This window comes from Podarcis liolepis (assembly GCF_965112155.1).
Source record: "Podarcis liolepis genome assembly, chromosome: 8".
Lineage (NCBI taxonomy): Eukaryota > Metazoa > Chordata > Lepidosauria > Squamata > Lacertidae > Podarcis > Podarcis liolepis.
This window is the reverse complement of record NC_139560.1, coordinates 66461339-66481215: the sequence shown is the minus strand read 5'-3', so window position 1 is coordinate 66481215 and position 19877 is coordinate 66461339. Positions and strand designations below refer to the sequence as shown.

Genomic DNA, 19877 nt, shown 5'->3' with positions numbered 1-19877 from the left:
TTTTTCTAGAAAAAATATCACTGGCTAAACCTAATTTGGTGTTTTAGAGATCAAAACCAGCAGAGTCCAGTGGCACCGAGAGGGACTTTTCCCTCGCAAGAATTCATCTTGTTTTGTAGCTGTTAGGTTCACAGGTGTATTGAATGTCAAACCCATTCTCTCACAACTGAGGAAATAAGATGTTTCCTTTGAAAAACTGAGGGAGTAGTTGGTGAAATGTCTCCAAAATGAATTCTAGACTGCTGATTGAGTTTGCTAACACAGGACATCCCCCTACCCTTTAATTACTTTCAGCCAGAAGAGGAAACCCAGCTTTCCTTTTAGAGCTATTCCAATAGACACATTAAATAGTTTCCACAAATACAATTCAGCCCTTTAAATAATCTTGCACCTTTGTTTAAAATAGAATAGTATCTCCACTAATGTATCGGAGATCCTGCCTTTGAGTCTAAACAATTGTTTATGCATGTGTAGAAATAATTGCCTTGTGTAGAAGTAATTACTAGTGTGAGAGATTTGCACAATATAAATCCAAATTAAAATTTTAATCAAATTTATCATTGTATTCCCTAATCAAGCTGATAATGTGTTTTAATATAAAGCAGCTTAATTTTTTTAAGTACATTTAAATTAACTTTCATATTGTTTCCATCTTGGATTGAGAAGGTGTTATTTTGTTGCAGAAACAGAGGTGTCGCATGAACTTGAAGCCAATTTTTTTCCCTGAGGGACACATCAATAAACGAATACTGCCTTAGTAGGTGTAATAAGACATATTCCAGGTCATGAGCTACCACTGGTGAAGAAAAGCAGTATAAAACCACACAAACACAGCACTTTTATATGTTTTCTTTCTATATTAGGGAGATGTTGACATGCTTAAATGAGGTCATATAATGAATATGAATCCTCATCTTTATCAAGTAACTAATTTTGCATTGGAATTGTAAAACATGGCAGAATGTGCATGTGACTCTTGTGATAGTACTCCAGAAGTCTTTTTTTTAAATTTAAACATTGAACAATACCTTTATGCATTAACTTTATACATATTTTCTAAGATCTCATGTATAAATTACCAGACTATTGTGAGAGCCATTCCACTGATTCCCAGACTGCTCCTGTATCAACACCTGTGGACGTTATGTGAGTTAGGCCACTGGGGTTCAGACTCTAGGCTGTTTCCAGCGAAATAAAGATATAAAAATAAAATAAGTGAATAACCATAATAAAATTGACAGCAGGTTTACTCAGCAGCCATAGGCCTTTCAGAAGAGGGGATTGGTTTTTGCTTCATGCTAATGTTACCAACTTTATATTATTGTTACCTACATGAAGAAAGACTTGGCTGTGATCATACTAAATCCACCACGACCAACTGGCGATAGCATTTCGGATGTCCTACTTCACAGATATTATGAGTGATATTCAGTTAGGTTTCACGCAAAGTAAATCCATGACTTTCAATGGCTGTACTCTGAGTAAAAAGGAGTTGAATACAGTGTGATTGCAGCTTCTGTAAGGGCTGTGTTCATGGGAGTTGCACGTAAAGGCAAAGTTGTGCAAAGTCAGAATGACCTCTTGAACTGTCCCCTGAGATCTGGCGAGATTGTTGTTGTCCGAGATCTCCCACGAGTCTCCAGAGCTCAGTAAGCAAGGCAGAGGGCGTAAAAAGCTCTTTTTGTACAGGGTTTTCCCTTTCTGGATAGCCCTGGGAGCTATGCAGAGCCTAGTAAGTAAGCCTTTCTATTTATTTATTTTTTGCGATCCACATAAAGATATGATTGTGTAAGTAAAACCAGCATAAGTTGTAACCCCACTGTCCCACCTTGTACAGTATTTTGCTGTCATTCTAGTGACATACTCATAGTAATTATTTATGACATTAGAATAGGTTCACCTTTATAATGCAGTAATGTTACAATATCCATTTACTAAAATAATTAGTAAATCTGAGAAAAATAAATAAATAGGTGAGCAAGACAATGAAAAAACAAAGGATCTAATGCCTCAATAAGTATAAGTTGGCTGAAATTAACCAGCAACTGATATCCTCAAGTAGAGGTACCTTAATTTGTTTTAAGAATACACATGAGTTTACTAGAAATTACATTTTAAAATAATTTATATTTTCAATCTTCACAGTTACGAAATATAAATGTCATAATCCATTTTGGCTATGGCTGCAAGATAACCTCAGTGAACACATACAAAATTTGGTATACATAGGGGTATAGTTTTAAACATTCCCAGAATAGTTCTTTTCAAAACCATAACTTACAGGTTGCATTGAGCTATGAACTACAACTACTTCACATTTTTGCTTGTCAATGGTATTCTAGGTGCTGGACGAACAAAGGAGCTATTTAAAAGCTTTTTTTACAATGGAACCATAAAGAATGATAGAAGTCACATATTTTTTAATGAACGGTGTGCTATAGTACTTGGAGTTTTCTTTTCACAGCCTGATTGTGACTACATTTGACTTGCATGTGGGACACTAAGCACATTTGGCTGATCTTTTTATATACAATTTAATTTCTTTGAATAACTATTTGTGTTGGGGTTTAGTTCTTTTGATTTGTGTGTGTGAGAGAGTGGTTTCTTAAAAACACCAACCTGTCTTGTACTCCACCAACTATTCAAACACTAAATGATCCACTGTTGAAAGAATAAATAATTTAAGCCCAAGAACAATGTCACGGTCTTACTCATTCAACCTTACAAATCCCCTAAGCAAAACAAATTGCAAATTAGCTCAGAAAGAAACATTTGGGTTTCGCTTTGGTTTTTCTTAAAAAAATGTTTTATTTAAACAAGACAGACAAAAGGGGAAAGATCATTCTGGTACAACACAGTGCAGGACGGAGTGGCTGGATGGCATATAGTTGATGGCAAAAAATGGTCTTAAGTAAGTCAAGCAGGTAAAACAAACTTGTTTTTTTGTGGCAACTTGTAGCAGACAGTAGTGTTATGGTAATGTAGGAGGGAAGGTTCTGTTAGGTGGTGCTGTTTGCTGATTCTTGCATTATTTTGCCAGTTGGTGTTTGCTAGGATATTAGAGAAGTGTGTGGAGGGCATGGGAAACTTATGAGAGAGGGTAACTGAAAGAAGAAGAACATGTTATGAAACTATGGCACCTTGCGTTTTCTTCCTTGGCATTCTGTTGAAGTAGTTCTCTGCAATCTTTGAACTGATCACCCTAGCCATACACTTTTGCCACCTGTCCTTCACCTTTCGGGCCTCCTTCCCAGCTAACAGTTTTAGAAAGCCGCAAGGGAGTCATTCTAAAATTAGGGTAAGTACTGACTTCAGTTTGCATACCCCAAGAAATGCAATAAGACCACCACCACCAGCAGCAGCTGGTACTTCCAGAAGGCTTGGGAAGAAACTTGCCCTCACTTCCCTTCCTGACATGTGCTTTTTGCTGTTGTAAGCCTCCTCTGGAGTAAGGCTAAAGGAGCCAGCTGTATGTCATCTAGCCTGGTGAGAAGATACCTCCCCTCTGAACTGCATTTAAGCCAGGCTCCTTGGAGTATAGCAAGACTAGTACCAGAAACGTGGTTGTCAGTTAATGCTTGTTTTGCTATATATATACAGTGGTACCTCAGGTTAAGTACTTAATTTGTTCCGGAGGTCCATTCTTAACCTGAAACTGTTCTTAACCTGAAGCACCACTTTCGCTAATGGGGCCCCCTGCTTCTGCCGCGCCACCAGAGCACGATTTCTGTTCTCATCCTGAAGCAAAGTTCTTAACCTGAGGTATTATTTCTGGGTTAGCAGAGTCTGTAACCTGAAGCGCATGTAATCTGAAGCATATGTAACCCAAGGTACTACTGCATGTGCTTAAGCTCAGTTTGCTGCTGCTGCTGTTTTTGTAATACTGTATAGAGTTTATTCTGTGTTTGCCAAATTGTTGGTTTTTGTCATTTTTAAATTTGCTTACGTGTTTTGTATTCTGTTTCTCTTATTTCCAGTGCTTTGTATTTTGATGTGTTGCTTGTTTGCTGTAAGCTGCTTTGGACACAGCTCATTGTAGAAAAGTGGCAAATCAATCAATCAATCAATCAATCAATCAATCAGGAAGGTTGGCTGGGATGCCCGAGGGGTTGGGGAGCAATATGTTCATACAAAGCAAGGTTCCTGTTGCTTTTGTCCTTCATCTCTGGTTTGCCTCCTTTGAGTAACTGGCCACAAAGGAGAAGATCAAGCCTTGATGCTGGGGAAAGGGGTTGCTTTCTTTCCCAGGAACAGCCTAGTAGAGCCTTCAGCTTCTGCAGAAATCACAAGGGAAAGATCATGCTTTTAGTACCACACAATGAAAACACACATATATGCTCCACACGAAGGTGTTAGGAAAAATTTACACTGAAAACTGGTGAGTTTTGATGAGGATTTTTTTTTAAACTCACAAATCACTTCAAAACATGGAGAACTGAATTTAAGGTTGAAAAAATTAAAAGCTGAGAGAACCAAAATTGACTAATACTTCTGATTTGCTTTAGGATTTCTAACCCAAAAGCTAACTATAGTGATTAAAATCAGCATTATTCTGTCTCCGGGCATCCAAACCAGTTGGTTTTTTTTTAAACAACATATTTACTGAGTGTAGGTGAGTTTCTGAACAAATGCCTTACACCATAATCCTATGCATGTCTACTCAAAAGTAAGTCCTAGTGAGTTCAATGTGGCTTGCTTCCAGGTATAGGATTACAGTTTTGGATTGTGTGGATGATCCTGCACACACTTCTGAGTAGGCATGCATGAGATTGTACTGTAAATGTACATTATAATAATGTTACATTAATATCTCTCTTGACTTTCAGTTGTATGGTCTGAAAGTCTAGAAATAAGGTAAATTGTAAACTTGGACTGACAGTTTAATCAGCCTTCTGAGTGTGATGTTCATTGACCACTACCTCACTGAAAGAAAAGAGGGAAGTGGGACAAGTGGATTATGATAATGTATCTTGAAGTAAGCCTTTTGCTAGCGTGCATTGTGTGAGATTACTGGACAGCCAAATTAGCAGTACTATGCTGGAATCAAAAAGCAGTAGCTTCTGGCGGTGGCTTGTTTCCCATTCATTGTCATGTCATGTTCTATCACTTGATAGACCTGGAAAGGAAATGCAAAGGAAGTGAATGCCACTGCTAGTTCGAAATGTTCCAGTGTGGCTGGAAAGTTTGAGAAACAGCCCTAGTGAGAAGAACAAGACCTTATTGACAGGGTTCAGTTGTACTTGGATCTGTTTCTCATCAACGTTACGAATAATCGGGATCCTCCGCTCTTCGTTTGAGATTTTACTTTCATCTCTGGATTTTAATGTGTTAAGCAACCAAGGCAGAGCAGTACAACAGCGTTTTCTTTCCTTCTTTTTTAATTGAGTGAATGGTAACATATTTATATTTCCCCCCTTCCTTTTCACTGACTTCATGGTAGTCCTGGTTTGTTATTGTCAAACTAAACCAGGGTTGTAATCAGATTTTGCCTGACTCGAAGTATCCCCACATGTAGCAGAGTAAATGTTTATATGCCAATACTTTTGTTTTCTCTTTCCATGTTAGTTTACAGAAACTTAGAAAGCAATATTTGTGTCAAGAGTCTTAAGAAAAGCTGAGAAGATTGGAAATCACATACCGTAGTTTTTGCTCTATAAGACTCACTTGTTCCCTCCTAAAAAGTAAGGGGGAAAGTGTGTGCATCTTGTGGAGTGAATGCAGGCTGTGCAGCTATCCCAGAAGCCAGAACAGCAAGAGGGATTGCTGCTTTCACTGCACAGCGATCCCTCTTGCTGTTTTGGCTTCTGAGATTCAGAATATTTTATTTCTTGTTTTCCTCCTCCAAAAACTAGGTGCGTCTTGTGGTCTGGTGCATCTTATAGAGCGAAAAATACGGTATGTGCGCCGTGCCCTGTCACTCAGCATGGATTTATGCATTTCCTCATCAGTGTTGCAGTGAATGTTCCATGGGCACTCTTTTATAGCAAGGAGGCATAGAATCGTAGAATTGTAGAGTTGGAAGGGACCAACCCTCTCAAAGTTGCTGAACTACATCTCCCATCATCTCTGACCATTGGCATGCTGGCTTGTGCTGATGGGAGTTGGAACATAACAACAACTGGAGGATATGGTTTCTCCAGCCACCACTTCAGAGCCCCATAATGCCTTTCAAATTCCAAGTGAACACTGTGACTTAGGGAACCACTTTTGCCTTCACCCTTTGCTTGTGTTGATTTTGTTCTCCTTGAAGATAGCGTCCTGAAATTTTTAAGAAATAGGTGGCTATATCCCATGGAAACCTGATGGTACCTTGGCACGTTCGGAGTTTGAAGTCAGGTTAACGTATCATTTCATTGTTTCCTTCTGGTTTCTATCTGTGAAAAATGAAGAATAGTTGGAAGGAGGGAGTGCAAGTGAAAATAAATTATACCCTTCTGTGACTTCATCCCTGCTGCGAACTAATTCACAGTTCGTGTTTTAATATTCTCTCTATCTTTCCCCCTCTCTCTTCCTCCCTCCCTCTCAATATTTGCTTGGCAAGCTGTCAGTTGGCCTCCATAATCACAACTTGTTGGCTTATATTTCTAGCCATAAGAACATTCACACAGCCCCTGGTACACAGGATAGCCATTTGTGCTTTTGGAGTTTGTTTCCCAGCGCTAGTTGGTATTCCTCTCTCCTTTCGTAATTTCCCCCCTTATAAGTGCAGGAGGGGAAATCCCAGGCTGCATTTTAAAAAAAAAAGTGTGATCATGTGAATTAGCTCCATGTCATATGTTTAAGTTTATAAAACATGTATACTCCTATGAAATGTGATATAAACTGACCAAATGGCCTTGGAATTTTTTTTTTAACAGACAGTTAAAAGCAATATGACAGTAAATGGACAAATGAGTTCTGTTGTAATGCACATTTGAAAAAAATAGTGGAGGGGGGAAAAAAGAGAATTTAAAATATGAAACAGAAAAGAATGATTTATGAGTTGACATGTTAAGTTGCTCTTCTTGGTGTATGCTATGCCAAGGATTTATATGCAAATACTTGTATTTAACTGGACATTAAATATATGCTGTTAGTCACCTGTTCAGTATTGATTTACAATATTCTTAAGGCCTTAGGGAGCTTCTAACCACCATATACAGATGCAATGGTTCTAACATTTCCATAACGTTTTCCTATCTTTATTCTTTTCAGGATGGTTCATACTTGGCAGAGTTCCTGCTGGAAAAGGGCTATGAGGTGAGTGACTAGTCTTGGTGACTGATTGCAGACTCATGGAATAATTTGGAAAGGGCTTCCTCGCTGCTGTCCCTCTCTGCATATGTTTTCCACTCAGCCTTAGATAACAAATCAAAAGTTTAGAGAAGAATGTGCAACATGGTCTGTAATCATGCCAGCTTATTGTCCTATTTATCAAAGACTGTCCAGTGGTGGAATCCCTTTAGTCCTCAGGGTATAGCTGTTTTTTGCACACTTCCTCCTGTTCAGATAAACAGCAGCCTGTGCAAGGTAAGGCTGCTGAACATTAGTGAGCGTGTTGTGATGCAATGTATAAAATTTAAAAAGGGAGGAAAGCCTGGAATAGCTACTTTTTGGTAGGAAAATGGATTTCATGCTCATTTTTTTCCCTGTTTCTGCAGAAAACAACCTGCAGAACCACCTCTGAAAGAAGTTCTTTACTCTTGGTTATGTTCTTCAGAGTTGGACTGTAGTAAGTTGAGCTCCTTGTGCAGGACGCGGGTGGCACTGTGGGTTAAACCACAGAGCCTAGGGCTTGCCGATCAGAAGGTTGGCAGTTCGAATCCCCGCGACGGGGTGAGCTCCTGTTGCTCGGTCCCTGCTCCTGCCAACCTAGCAGTTTGAAAGCACGTCAAAGTGCAAGTAGATAAATAGGTACCGCTCCGGCGGGAAGGTAAACGGCATTTCCATGCGCTGCTCTGGTTCGCCAGAAGCGGCTTAGTCATGCTGGCCACATGACCTGGAAGCTGTACGCCGGCTCCCTCGGCCAATAAAGCGAGATGAGTGCCGCAACCCCAGAGTCAGCCATGATTGGACCTAATGGTTAGGGGTCCCTTTACCTTTACCTATGTTCTTCAGAGTTGGACTGTAGTAAGTTGAACTCCATTTGCACAGTCCTGTAATGTTAGAACTTTTGCAGAGCTGCCTTCTTCTGATGAACAGTGTAGAACTGTGATGTTGCATAGCACTTCTGTGGGAAACATTTACAGCTTGCAAGACCAGACATACCATTTTTTAAAAGCACACGTGACTCATTAATGCAGGCAGAACCATGCTATACTCTGTTCCTGAAAGGTCCACCTGGACTATTTGTCTAATTGTGTTCCTCTCATCCTTCACAACTTCTTTAGTAGAGCCTTTCTTGAAGTGTCACTGGTTTTCTCTACTGCTGTGGCTTTCCTATACTCCACTTTCCCTATGCGTTTTCCTAGTGAGCCACTCTAACTTCTTTGTACTATACCTAACACACTAGCACAAAAATAAAAATTGCATATAAGTGCTGGGGGCTGCAGTTTAAATACATATTTTCTATTTCATCTCCACACTCATTAGCTGGTCTTTAAAATTCTAATCCTCAAATTTTAGCATTATTTTCTCTAACAGGCTTATTATTCTATCCAACTGTAATTTTGACTATTTTACATTTTTATTCACAATGCTGTCTAAAATATCCCTGTCTTCAATTCTGTTTTGCCCCATATCTTTCTGGTTAGATTCACCAGAAATTGGTAAGCTGGGCAGAAGAGGGGAAGGGTATGCTTGAGCTCAACACATGTTCCTGTTCCACGGTTTGTTGTAGCAGGAATGTTACGTTGTGAGGGTTGTGTGTGTGGCTGGTTTGAAAATATGAAGCATAAATGCACTATATTTTATACTTGTTGCTATAGTATGCCATCTGATATTTTGATTATGAGACTGTGTTAACCAGAAGAAATAATGCAAAATGCTGCACTAATCCCATCTGAATTTAATGCTGTGGTATTTGGGTTTGGTTTGACAAAATAACTGAAAAATTATGTCCTCTCACTGTCCCCAGCTGTGATCTTTCTAGTTGTCATCGTAGTAGAACAATTCCTTTGTTCTTTTTAAGGACATTATAGTTGTTATGGCCAACGACTTACTTTCTATATAACCTATAAAAATATTCACTAAGTATTTTATTACAGGTGCATGGAATTGTTCGTAGGTCTAGCTCTTTTAATACAGGACGGATTGAACATCTTTACAAGAACCCACAGGCTCACACAGAAGGAAGTAAGACTTTACTTACTGTTGGGATAGAGTGTAAGAGGGAGAAATGGGTGTATTTTTGTTTGTATCAGCAATGTTGTCTGGCTGGAAAGTTGTACAAGATTGTATCAGTGTGGAAAGTTAGCCATGGTGACTGATGTGTAAATATTTTCTGGTGAGGCTTAGATTTTTTTTAAAAAAATAATTTGTTTGGGTCACATTTTGACCCTGTTGCATAAAATGACTTTCAAGGACAGCAAGGTTACTTAACTGAAGTGTCTTAACAGTATATTGCATAGTCATTTTCATGCTTGGCGAAGAACAAGTTCAGATGTTCTTCTTGGTCATGCAGATGACGCTGTCTGTCTTCACGTGATCCCAGACACTGGCCAGTAGAAACGTCTCAGTCACCTCAACAAACAGGCTGCTGACGAATGTAGTTGCTGAAACTAGCCATACAGTTAAGGAATAAGTATGTTTTAATTCAGCCTTTAACTTTCAAAGGCTGATTTAAAACATTGTACAGTATTTATTCCTTATCTGAGTTACCCATATGCATGGTCACATATACAAATTGTTATGTGAGTCAGTTGGTTTATAACAAGCAAAAGTAGTGATTTCAGAAGTACTGATTTTCATGTTTTTTAAAAGGTATGATAAGCTTTTTTTAAAAAAAATCTTAATATTTTTTGAACATCTGACATGGCATTTGTATGTATGTAAGAAACCTATAGTTCTTTTGAGTAGTTTACTCTTTTTTTATCAGATAGCTGGCCAGTAGAACATCTAATACTTTTATCTAATATGGCTTTTAAAGTACATTTATTATAGCTTGTAAGTTTACTACATACTGTACAAGTGATGGATTAAATGGCAACATTCATGTTCAATTTTGTTTATGTGAGGCGTTACCTGAAGACAGACCATATAACTTGTGTGACCAAGAAAATAATGTTTGAACTAGAGTTCAGTCAGCTGTGAAGATCATTGTGCAAGATCTTATTGGAAATAAGAGATCTATTGCTTTCATGACTACAGCTTAAAATACTTACTAAACTGTGCCTCTCTCTTTTTTAAAACACCAGTGCAATCTGGTTATAATAAACATATTTTTAAATAATGAATTAAGATTGTTGGAACACCTCACATTAAACACCATACTGTATTAATGTGTGCATCAAATCTCTATTATCCTAACTATGTTCTTTTGTCTTCTGAAGACATGAAGTTACATTATGGCGATCTCACAGATAGTACTTGCCTAGTGAAGATAATTAATCAAGTGAAACCCACTGAAATTTACAATCTTGGAGCTCAGAGCCATGTCAAAGTAAGTAGCATGCGTCAGCTAGGATTTTTCTGATTGTGGCGAACAAGCAGAGACTTTGTGAAAAGTTAGCAACTTGTGTACTTTGAAATTTGTCTCTTCTTCTTTCTGTAACCATCCTTTTTCTCACTGAGTCTTCCAGCGGTTTTCAAAACTATCCACCTGTTTAATAAATCATCACTTTCCCAATATTCTGTTCTTGCTCCAGCTTCACTGTCACCACTTTTCCCCGTCCACACTTCTTCACGTTTCTCTCCTCTGCTCCCAATATGTGGGAATGTATCCATGTTCATGCATGGAGATGCATGCGCTGCACATTTTGAAATCATGTCTTTTTCTTAAATGCATTTTTACATTATCACAAGACAGCCTGGCTCACGTGGTGAGTTGCCGATTGCAGTGCTCATCTTGCTTGCATTTCTTCTCTGTCCTCTCTCCAAGTGTATCAAGGTTATGCAGAACGTCAGCAAAGTTTACCAGTTGTGTTCTTTTCTGTTTTGCCTGCACACAGTCATCATCTGCTGCTGTTCATCCTCCAACACGTGTGCATAGCAGCACATCAACTTCCCTTGAGGTTTGGGGTTGTTTTTTGGGCCTTTTCATTAACTGAGAGGGGCTATAAATAAGCAAACCAAGAATTTTGCAAATCTCCCGAGTTTCTACCATTATGTAGTAGGTTCAGTTCAGCACTCCCTGCTCCCTCACCAGCATGGATCCATTTTATTATTTATAGAACAATTACAAAATCTGGTTAATTTTGGCAACAAGCTATATGGGTCAAGTTATTGCCCATTTTAGCTTTGTGTAGGTATCTCAGGATGCCTGGAAGGAGATATCCCCAAACCTTATGATTTTAAGTTAATGAATGATAATGTTACGTTTTAGGTTGAATTATATACACTGTTGGTTGCAAATGTAATGGGGGGGGGGTGTCCTTAAACTTGGTTTATCTTCAGATTGATGCACGTTTTGTGTGCTGGCATTTTGTTGCTCTAAATAAACTGTCTAGTTTATTTTATATCAGCCGTACTAAAAGTAAGGAAAAGAAAGAAAGAAGAGGTTGGTCTAGTTTCCTGCAAGAAACCAACACAAATTAAAATGGGTTATTAGAATGAACCTATTGAAGTCCAGGAAACATGGGCAATGTTCTTAATCATAAATAAAAAGGATTTGACTTCTAGGATAGATAACTTAGGAGTATGCATTGTCCATCTTTAATTCTATGGATTAGCATGAACAAGCAAATGTGCTGGTAAAAGAAATAGAAGATTATGGCCATTTCACTCCTTCCCTGTTCCTGCTGCCGCCATGTTATTGGTTTGGCTTAGAATTACAGCTTTACCTGGGCTTGTGACTACTCTTGCTCCGGAAAAGCCACAAGCTGTAACTAAGGTTTGTTTTGGCTAACCACTCATGGTTTGTTGCCGTCTGTGGGGAAACAAACCGCATGCCCGTGCTCAGATGTAATTCTAACTTGACAGCATGGCAACAACCAAAACTGGAGGCTGGCATGAAAGAAGAGAAGAAGAAGAGTTTGGATTTGATATCCCGCTTTATCACTACCCGAAGGAGTCTCAAAGCGGCTAACATTCTCCTTTCCCTTCCTCCCCCACAACAAACACTCCGTGAGGTGAGTGGGGCTGAGAGACTTCAGAGAAGTGTGACTAGCCCAAGGTCACCCAGCAGCTGCATGTGGAGGAGCGGAGACGCGAACCCGGTTCCCCAGATTACGAGACTACCGCTCTTAACCACTACACCACACTGGCTCTCTGAAACAAGCTGTGATGGGATGATGAGCTGCTTGTGCGTAAAATCCAAATCCCTCAGAGTTTGTTCAAGTCCGCAAACCTCTGTCTGTAACGGAGCCCCTTAAGCATGGCTCCGTCAGTCACTGGCAGATTCCGACAGTGGTTGCTTTCGGAATTGCTTCCAACATAAAAGCTCCTTAACGGAAACACGTCTTCTGGACTCACGTCGTGACAGTTTCCGGCGCGGAGTGGGTGTCCCTATAGGAGGTCCAGAAACCTCCCCACTGTTCTCGCTGGAAGTGTCTCTGAGCCATCCCTCCTGCTCACTTTCCCCCAGAGACCCGCCTCTCCCCCTGCTGGTTCCCTCTTCAGCTGCTGAGTCTCTCCCAACCTCCGTGAGCCCTTCCACCACCTGTCTTTCCGATGGCAGTTCCCTGACACAAGCCTTTTCTAACGGTGTACCAGCATGCTTGTTTGTTCACACCTAGCCATGGTTTGGCTGAGAACAGAGAGAGCCAGAATATATAATCATGGGCATTGTAGTCCCAAAACATCTGGAGGGCCGAGTTTGCCTATGCCTGCTAAACACTGCTGGTGGCATGAAGCAATGCTAGACCATCATTACAACAGCTGATGATATGGAAGAGAAGGCTGAGGAGAATGTGCAGTCCAGGTTTTCCCATGGCGAAGTCCACGCAGGATGCATTTAGCAACTGTGGTGAAGCCAGAGAACTCGTCTTCTCCTTAGAACGAGATTGCCATGGGGATGCTGTGCCATGGCTGAAAAACTTCCATATTTGCTACCATACCTACAGGTGATCTGGCCATGCAGAGATGGAGTTTGCCAATAATGGAGGCAGCCTGGCTATCTATACTGCACTTGGATGAGCGGGGCATGCTCATTTCTGTAGTACTTTTTGGATATCTCAGGACAGTTCAAACAAGTGGTTGAGGAGGATCAGTAGGATTATGTAATGAAGCGTGGGCAACTATTTCCTTCTAAATAATTGGTCAGTCTTTAGTGTTCCTCAAGACTGGTATTTTGCATTTCAATATTTCTATTATTATTTGATGTAAAAAAAGTTTATATGTAAAAAACTGCCACATGTTTATTGTCATTAAATGATCTAGTAAGAACTGTTCATTAGTAAAGGAACTATTTTTTATGGTTTTTGATATTTTATTCTGTAAGCTGCTTTAGAAATATATATATTTTTAAGATAAAATATAAAATACTATTGAAATAAAATAGAAATACTATTTATTCTCATTTTTTTAAGACAATGCTTGGCCTGTAACAGGTGTAGCTATAGAATACAGATATTTCTGTGCAGTATAAACAGGCCATGCCCTTATTCTACAGCTAAACAAGGTTGTTTTATAGACAATTGCAGAAGATACTTAATATTATTGCTGGCCATATAAAGAGGAGTGGGGATTTATGTTGTTTAACTGAAATCCAAATATGTACATGAAGCAATATTAGATTATTAGTATTTGGTTACAACACTCCATAAATAGTGTCAATTTTTATCATAACTAAATAACTACAGTGATGCCTCGCAAGACGGAAATAATTCGTTCCGCAAGTCTTTTCGTCTTGCGAAGCACGGTCCGTTGCAACTGCGCCTTTTCAAGCGGCTTTAAGAAAAAAGCGCAAGACATTTTCGTCTTGCGAAGCAAGCCCATAGGGAAATTTGTCTAGCAAAGCAACGCAAAACCGAAAAACCCTTTCATCTAGCGAGTTTTTCGTCTTGCAAGGCATTCATCTTGCAGGACACCACTGTATTACAAATAAAAGGACTCATGACACTTTCATAGCAAGATTAAATGCAAGATCAGCGACATTAGCATTGCCTCATGGAAAAATAGTGTCACTGTGATAGCTGCCTGCCTGGGCAATGAGCTAGCAGTAAAAGAGTATAGCTGGCAATAGTTTTCCATCTCCTAACTAATTACTTACAAAGGTATAATAAAATAAGAATTGTAAACTGAAGCATCTTCCTTCTCTGATTATATATTCTGGCTCAAACCACGAGTGGTTTCCATTAGCACAACTGTATAGTTTAACCTGGCCCATGAATTGTCCCAATTTCATTTTTACTGGAATAACCACTGAGTTGCTGAATGTAGGACAAATCCAGCAAAATTTAAGCTGATCACTATTCTTGTAGTAGATGTTAAGCATGTGCCCATGCGCATTTCTGGATCACCATTACCACATTGAACATATTTTCTGGATAGAGCGCAAGAGGCACAGAGGTCACAGTGAAACTCAGTGCTGCCTGTTAACAGCAGAAACGTGCTGTTTTAAAAAAAAATCTGCTTTCTGTGGTTTTTGTTACATGCTGCTCTTTTTTACTGTGTAAATGTTTTTTTGTGGGAATGAGCCGTGTATGAAAGTCCAGTGATACATGTCCAAACAGATTGTTTTATTAGATCTAAGAGGAGCTGTAACCTTGATAGCAGCTAATAATGTTTGGAATTTCTCTTAAAAATTAGTGGACCACACAAAAGTGTAGCCATTTGCATTGTGTAAAATCTGAGCACTAGTTATAACTGTAGGTATTGTCTAGCCTGAACAAAACCTATAAATCATATATTACTTTAGTAGGGCAATATAAGCATTTTATATTGAAGCAGTTAATACTTTAATTTTCCTTTTAAATAAGCACAAGCACATGGGTAGTAATGTGCTAGTTAGCAATAGCAGGAAGGTTATATTTCTTTACATGGAAACCAGTTTCATTTTAAATGGGTGTTTGAATCTCTCTCACACACTGTTTTGTACAGGTAAAAGATACAGCCAGCATTACTGTGTTTAAGTGATTGGCTTATTAACACTTACTTAAATCTCATTTAACCAAATGGATTTCTAATAAAAAAAGGATTGGGTTGAGCCTACCATCCCAGTCCTTTGAGGTCAGCCACTACTAATGTTCTAATTTTAAGACGGGAAATTAAAGCTAAGAACAGAGACTTTCTCCAGGTCACTCTGAATCATTTGTGGAGATGAAATCAGAATCACCGTAAGGGTCAGGGTTTGAGGAACTATGATGATCTTGCTCCCTAAATTTCAAATAATCTCTTAACTTGACAGTTGAATTCTCCTCTGCTCTAACATACTTTTGCTGACCCTTAAGATGACTTTAAGGTGTCCTGCTATGTTGTTGCTTTTCTAAAAATTTACATTGTGCCATTATATTTGGAATTACATTATATGCTGATATGTATTTATGTGTTGTTAATAGTGACAGTATATTTTTACACTGAATAAGCAAGAGGTAGCTCTAAAGTTTCTTAGCTCTTAAGATTTGCTGTGCCGCTACATAAACATTGAGGACTCTGCTTGCCTCCAGATATAATGGCGCAGTGCCACCGAGAAATAACATGATGGTGATGTAACACAAATATTCCTCTGTGTCAGAAATATGCTGTTACATGTGTTTATACACAGGTTGACTGTGAAAGACACACTACATGTTTTTGTATTGCTTTGGCTAGTGATTCAACAGAAAGCTCCCTTTTTAGAAGTGCATCGAAACAGTTGTTTTCTTTTTGTCAAATAGATGGCAGCAGAGTGTTGTAGACAATAGACGATTCAGTTCCTCTAACCATAATGAAAGAGGCATGACAGATAGTAGACTTCTATCAACTGCAGCCTTGTAGAAGTTGTAGTTGTACATTAAAAAAGAAAGAATGCTACTATTGATAATGCACAAGAATAGAAGACCGAGAAGGTTATGCATTGCTATACTTTCGTGAATAGTTCCAGGTGGGAAAAACCTAATCTTTTAAGGTATGACATCAACTCATGAAATGTGATTGAAGTCAGCTAAGATAATATGCACATCAAAATAAATAGACAGAGAAATAGAAAGTGTTCACAAGTTTCAAGTGAATTAACTACTGCCTTGGGGGAATATGCCTGCATGCCTCTTTAAAGATAAGCTAGTTAGAGAAAGGAAATGGCAGTCCTTAAATTGTACTGACGTTATTTAAGAACCCTGCTAAGGAATAAGGATTTTTTTCCTGACAAGAGTTTTAAAGTTTTCCCCCCATCCATACTGTGGCTCCTGTTTAACAACTAAAATGAAATACATATTTGTGTTCTTTTCGGTAAAAGTAGCAAAGTACCTTACAAGAGGTTTTACTAAATAAACTATTAATCTTTTAAGATATAGAAGAATATCTTTTATACAAAATGTTTATAAATTTGCCTGGTTTCTTTAGATTCTGCAAGAACATCCTTAATAGGACAAAGTGTTTCGGTAACAATTTAGGCCGTAGCATAATAATCTGTGTTTCAACTCAGTGCATGATTACGACTATTAAGAATTCAAATGTACTTTTTGTTATTTCTTAATTTAAATCTGAAATTATTACTGTATTCTAGAAATATGAACATTCTGAGCAAAGTTAATTGTACAGCTGCAACTAAATCAGTGGTGTAGGATTTATTTTCTCTTGCCTGTGCATAAAATGTGAATGTATATAAATGAAAAATGCTATTTGGGCGTGACCCAACCAAAACTTTATAATTGTACAGCTATATGAATTAATTAACTTGAAGTACATGCATACTTCATATATTGAATTCAGTGGAACTGCATTTAATCATAACTGTCTGATGAGTATGCTATTTAAAACGTTCGTTTAGGGAAGTTTTTAATGTTTGAAGTTCTAGTCTGTTTTTAGTCCTCTTTCTGGAGCTGCCCACAGTGGCTGGGGAAACCCAGCCAGATGGGTGGGGTATAAATAATAAAATTATTATTATTGTTCATATTTAAGCTGTGCTATTTGAAGGTGTATTATAACTATATCATTCCCCCCCCCCGTGCAGTTAGCTCTTTTTGTTTTTACATTGTGTGCAGAGAAGCTTAGCTGCATTTGAAAAGCCCCTTTTATGTTAGTTTGGGTTTCCAAAACTCATTATCCATTAGCCTAACCCCCCCCCCCAAATGTCCCCAGCAGTTTAGGTTTTAGCGTTCGTTTCTAGACGTGGTCTTTCTCCAGTGCAAAAGAAATAAAACAATAACATGATATGAGAGTTCCATTATGAGAAGACAGGCGTTCTCATTTCTCCCAGGTGATTATAGCAGCAGAGTGAAAAAGGAACTTAGGCAGAAATGAAGGCCATGAAGGTGTCCGTACTGGTGATGCAAGCACTGTTGACCTTCGCGTTCTCTGCCATGTTTATAAAGATGGTGGGAGAATTTGGTAGGGAACAAACTTGTGGCCGCAGTCCAGAGAGTTGCTCATGCAGCTTTGTCACATTGTCAGGTTATTAAAGGTGAGCACAAACTATTCTACACCTGACATTGGGAATGTTCTGGGTTTTCCTGATGCTGTCAGCAAATTTAAGGTGAGGTTTTTTGGCTGGCTTCTGTCATTCAGATATCCTCATTGGGGGCGTTTGACAGGACAAAAGAGATGATGTGTTGTTGTTGTTTTTACAACAACCTGCACTAGGATCAACACAAACACTAGGATCAGTACAAACAAATTGACCCTTCTCATATAGCATTATAAGTACAGGAGAAGTATTTGAAGTAAGTAATGTTAAAAGTGCTTATCTATTCCCCTAGACAGCTATTCCCACAGACACGTTTTCCAGCTGAAACTTCAAATCCTAGATCTTTAATTTGTGTTTTAAATAGACAAGCCTCTACTATGCTGGTCCATTTACCTTATGGCTTCTTTTGCAGTCATTCTGCACTTGTTTAAACTGATGTTGTCTCTCGAAGTAAATGCAAATATTTTATATATGTTGCACATCTGAATACACACACAAAGTAAGATGTTGACATATGCAGAAGATAAAATGCTACATGTAGTATTCTGACAGCAGGAGTTTGGGGGGACTTCAGAGGCTGACTGTAGCTCTAGAAAAGAATTCAATTTAAGAATGTGATCCTTAGATTAAGAACAAACATAAATGCAAAGAATAGAGCTTTGGTTCATATTTAATAATACGTCATCTGTCTAAGATAGGGAACAAATGCTTCTAAAGTATTTATTTATTATTCCTGTAGCAATTGATATTTATTTGCTGAACAGCAAGTTTGTTATGGTGCAATGGGTTTATAATGTCTTTGGGCCTTTGAAATGTCGTTCAGATGGGATAGTAAAAAACTATTAAAAGTTTTTCTTTTCTTTTTTTTTTAAAGATCAGACTGTGAACATAATGAAGTGTTTTAAAGTTTGACAGTGATTTAAGAATGATTGTGGTATTGGCATGGATAGACATTACATTTCAATATCTAAATAGCATTTTTTTAAAAAATAATCATTAAACTGTGTAACACAAAATTATAAACGTTATACTTAAACCTTTTCAGTCATACAGCTGTGTTTTTATTTTATTCATAGGTCACTCTTACATCAAATAGTGCAAATTCATCAGCATTCATTGAACTCTATAAGTATTATATCAGCTTTATAACAACATATTTTATATGTTAATTTAGAACTTAATTTATGTTTTGTAAAAGAGATGTATATTTTGGGTTATTTTCTCAGCACAGATTGTTTAAATCCTTCACTCTTATCACGTTCTGATTTAAGCTCCCCCTCCCCTGCATTAGATCAGCGATAAGAGTGGGGAGTATGTTAAAATGTTGCACGTTTGAACATATTTAGAAGAGTTTGACTAGAGCCATCTGTTTCAATGTTTAATCATCAAGCTGTTCTTGAAAAATAGGCCAAACATCCCAGGGGAACTAGTAGATACAAGTAGTTACAAAAATAATAAAAAGCAAAAACAGAAAATATGCAGATATCAAAAGTGAATGATCTATAGCAACCTTTTCTTTGCTTCTGGATATGCTGGACCAGATTTCCTACTGATAGTAAAACTGGCAAGTTAAAATGTTTTCTTTTCATGAAACCGTAGAAATAAGGCAGCTTCAGATGCACCCTTTGTTTTCCTGCCGCCATTTTGAATTGATCTAGGAGGGAAATAACAAACGGAGGAGGGGGAAAGTCATAGCCCCTCCCCAAACATGGCCCCACCCCATTAAATGTAATTTAAGAGCTCTCATTTGCTCCTTGTCAAAATTCCTTCTCCGTTCCCTTTTCATTGGTTCGTAAGGTTAGTGTTGGATCTGCTCCAGATTGAATGCTGCCCATACTTACCTTTAAGTCGGTGTTTAAAACCTTCTAATTCTTGACAGAAACTGTTTGAAGTGAAATATGACTTGGATGAAATCTAAGCCTTACCATAGTTGATGCTGAAAGGGGGAGGAATTTTAGTGAGGGGGTGCATGTGAGCTTAAGTGGGAGACAGTATATAAGTATTAGGGATGTTTTTATTCTCCTAACTGGGGATACAAGATTGAAAAATGTTAAATCTGCACCAAGCCTTAGAACATTCAAGTATTTTCCAGCATGTACACCTGTGATTTAAAATGCTTATTTATTCTTGGGCAGAACCAATGCTTCAGCTAAAGCAGGCATCTCCAAACTCGGCCCTCCAGATGTTTCGGGACTACAACTCCCACCATCCCTAGCTAACAGGACCAGTGGTCAGGGATGATGGGAATTGTAGTCCC

The 19877-nt window shown here is 38.4% G+C and overlaps 2 protein-coding genes across 5 annotated transcripts in view; both read left to right on the top strand.

Moving 5' to 3' along the window:
- MYLK4 (myosin light chain kinase family member 4) overlaps positions 1 to 19877 on the top strand; it is a 797874-nt gene that overhangs the window by 273779 nt on the left and 504218 nt on the right. The gene's annotated exons all lie outside the window — the stretch shown is intronic.
- GMDS (GDP-mannose 4,6-dehydratase) overlaps positions 1 to 19877 on the top strand; it is a 274215-nt gene that overhangs the window by 21563 nt on the left and 232775 nt on the right. For all 3 annotated transcript variants that reach the window (XR_014529619.1, XM_083519594.1, XM_083519595.1), the window contains exons 2-4: positions 7195 to 7239; positions 9186 to 9273; positions 10470 to 10579. Coding sequence is in view for 2 of the 3 variants with exons in the window: in XM_083519594.1 (XP_083375720.1) it covers positions 7195 to 7239; positions 9186 to 9273; positions 10470 to 10579 (243 nt within the window). In the remaining variant the exon portion in view is untranslated. The remainder of the gene's footprint in view (positions 1 to 7194; positions 7240 to 9185; positions 9274 to 10469; positions 10580 to 19877) is intronic.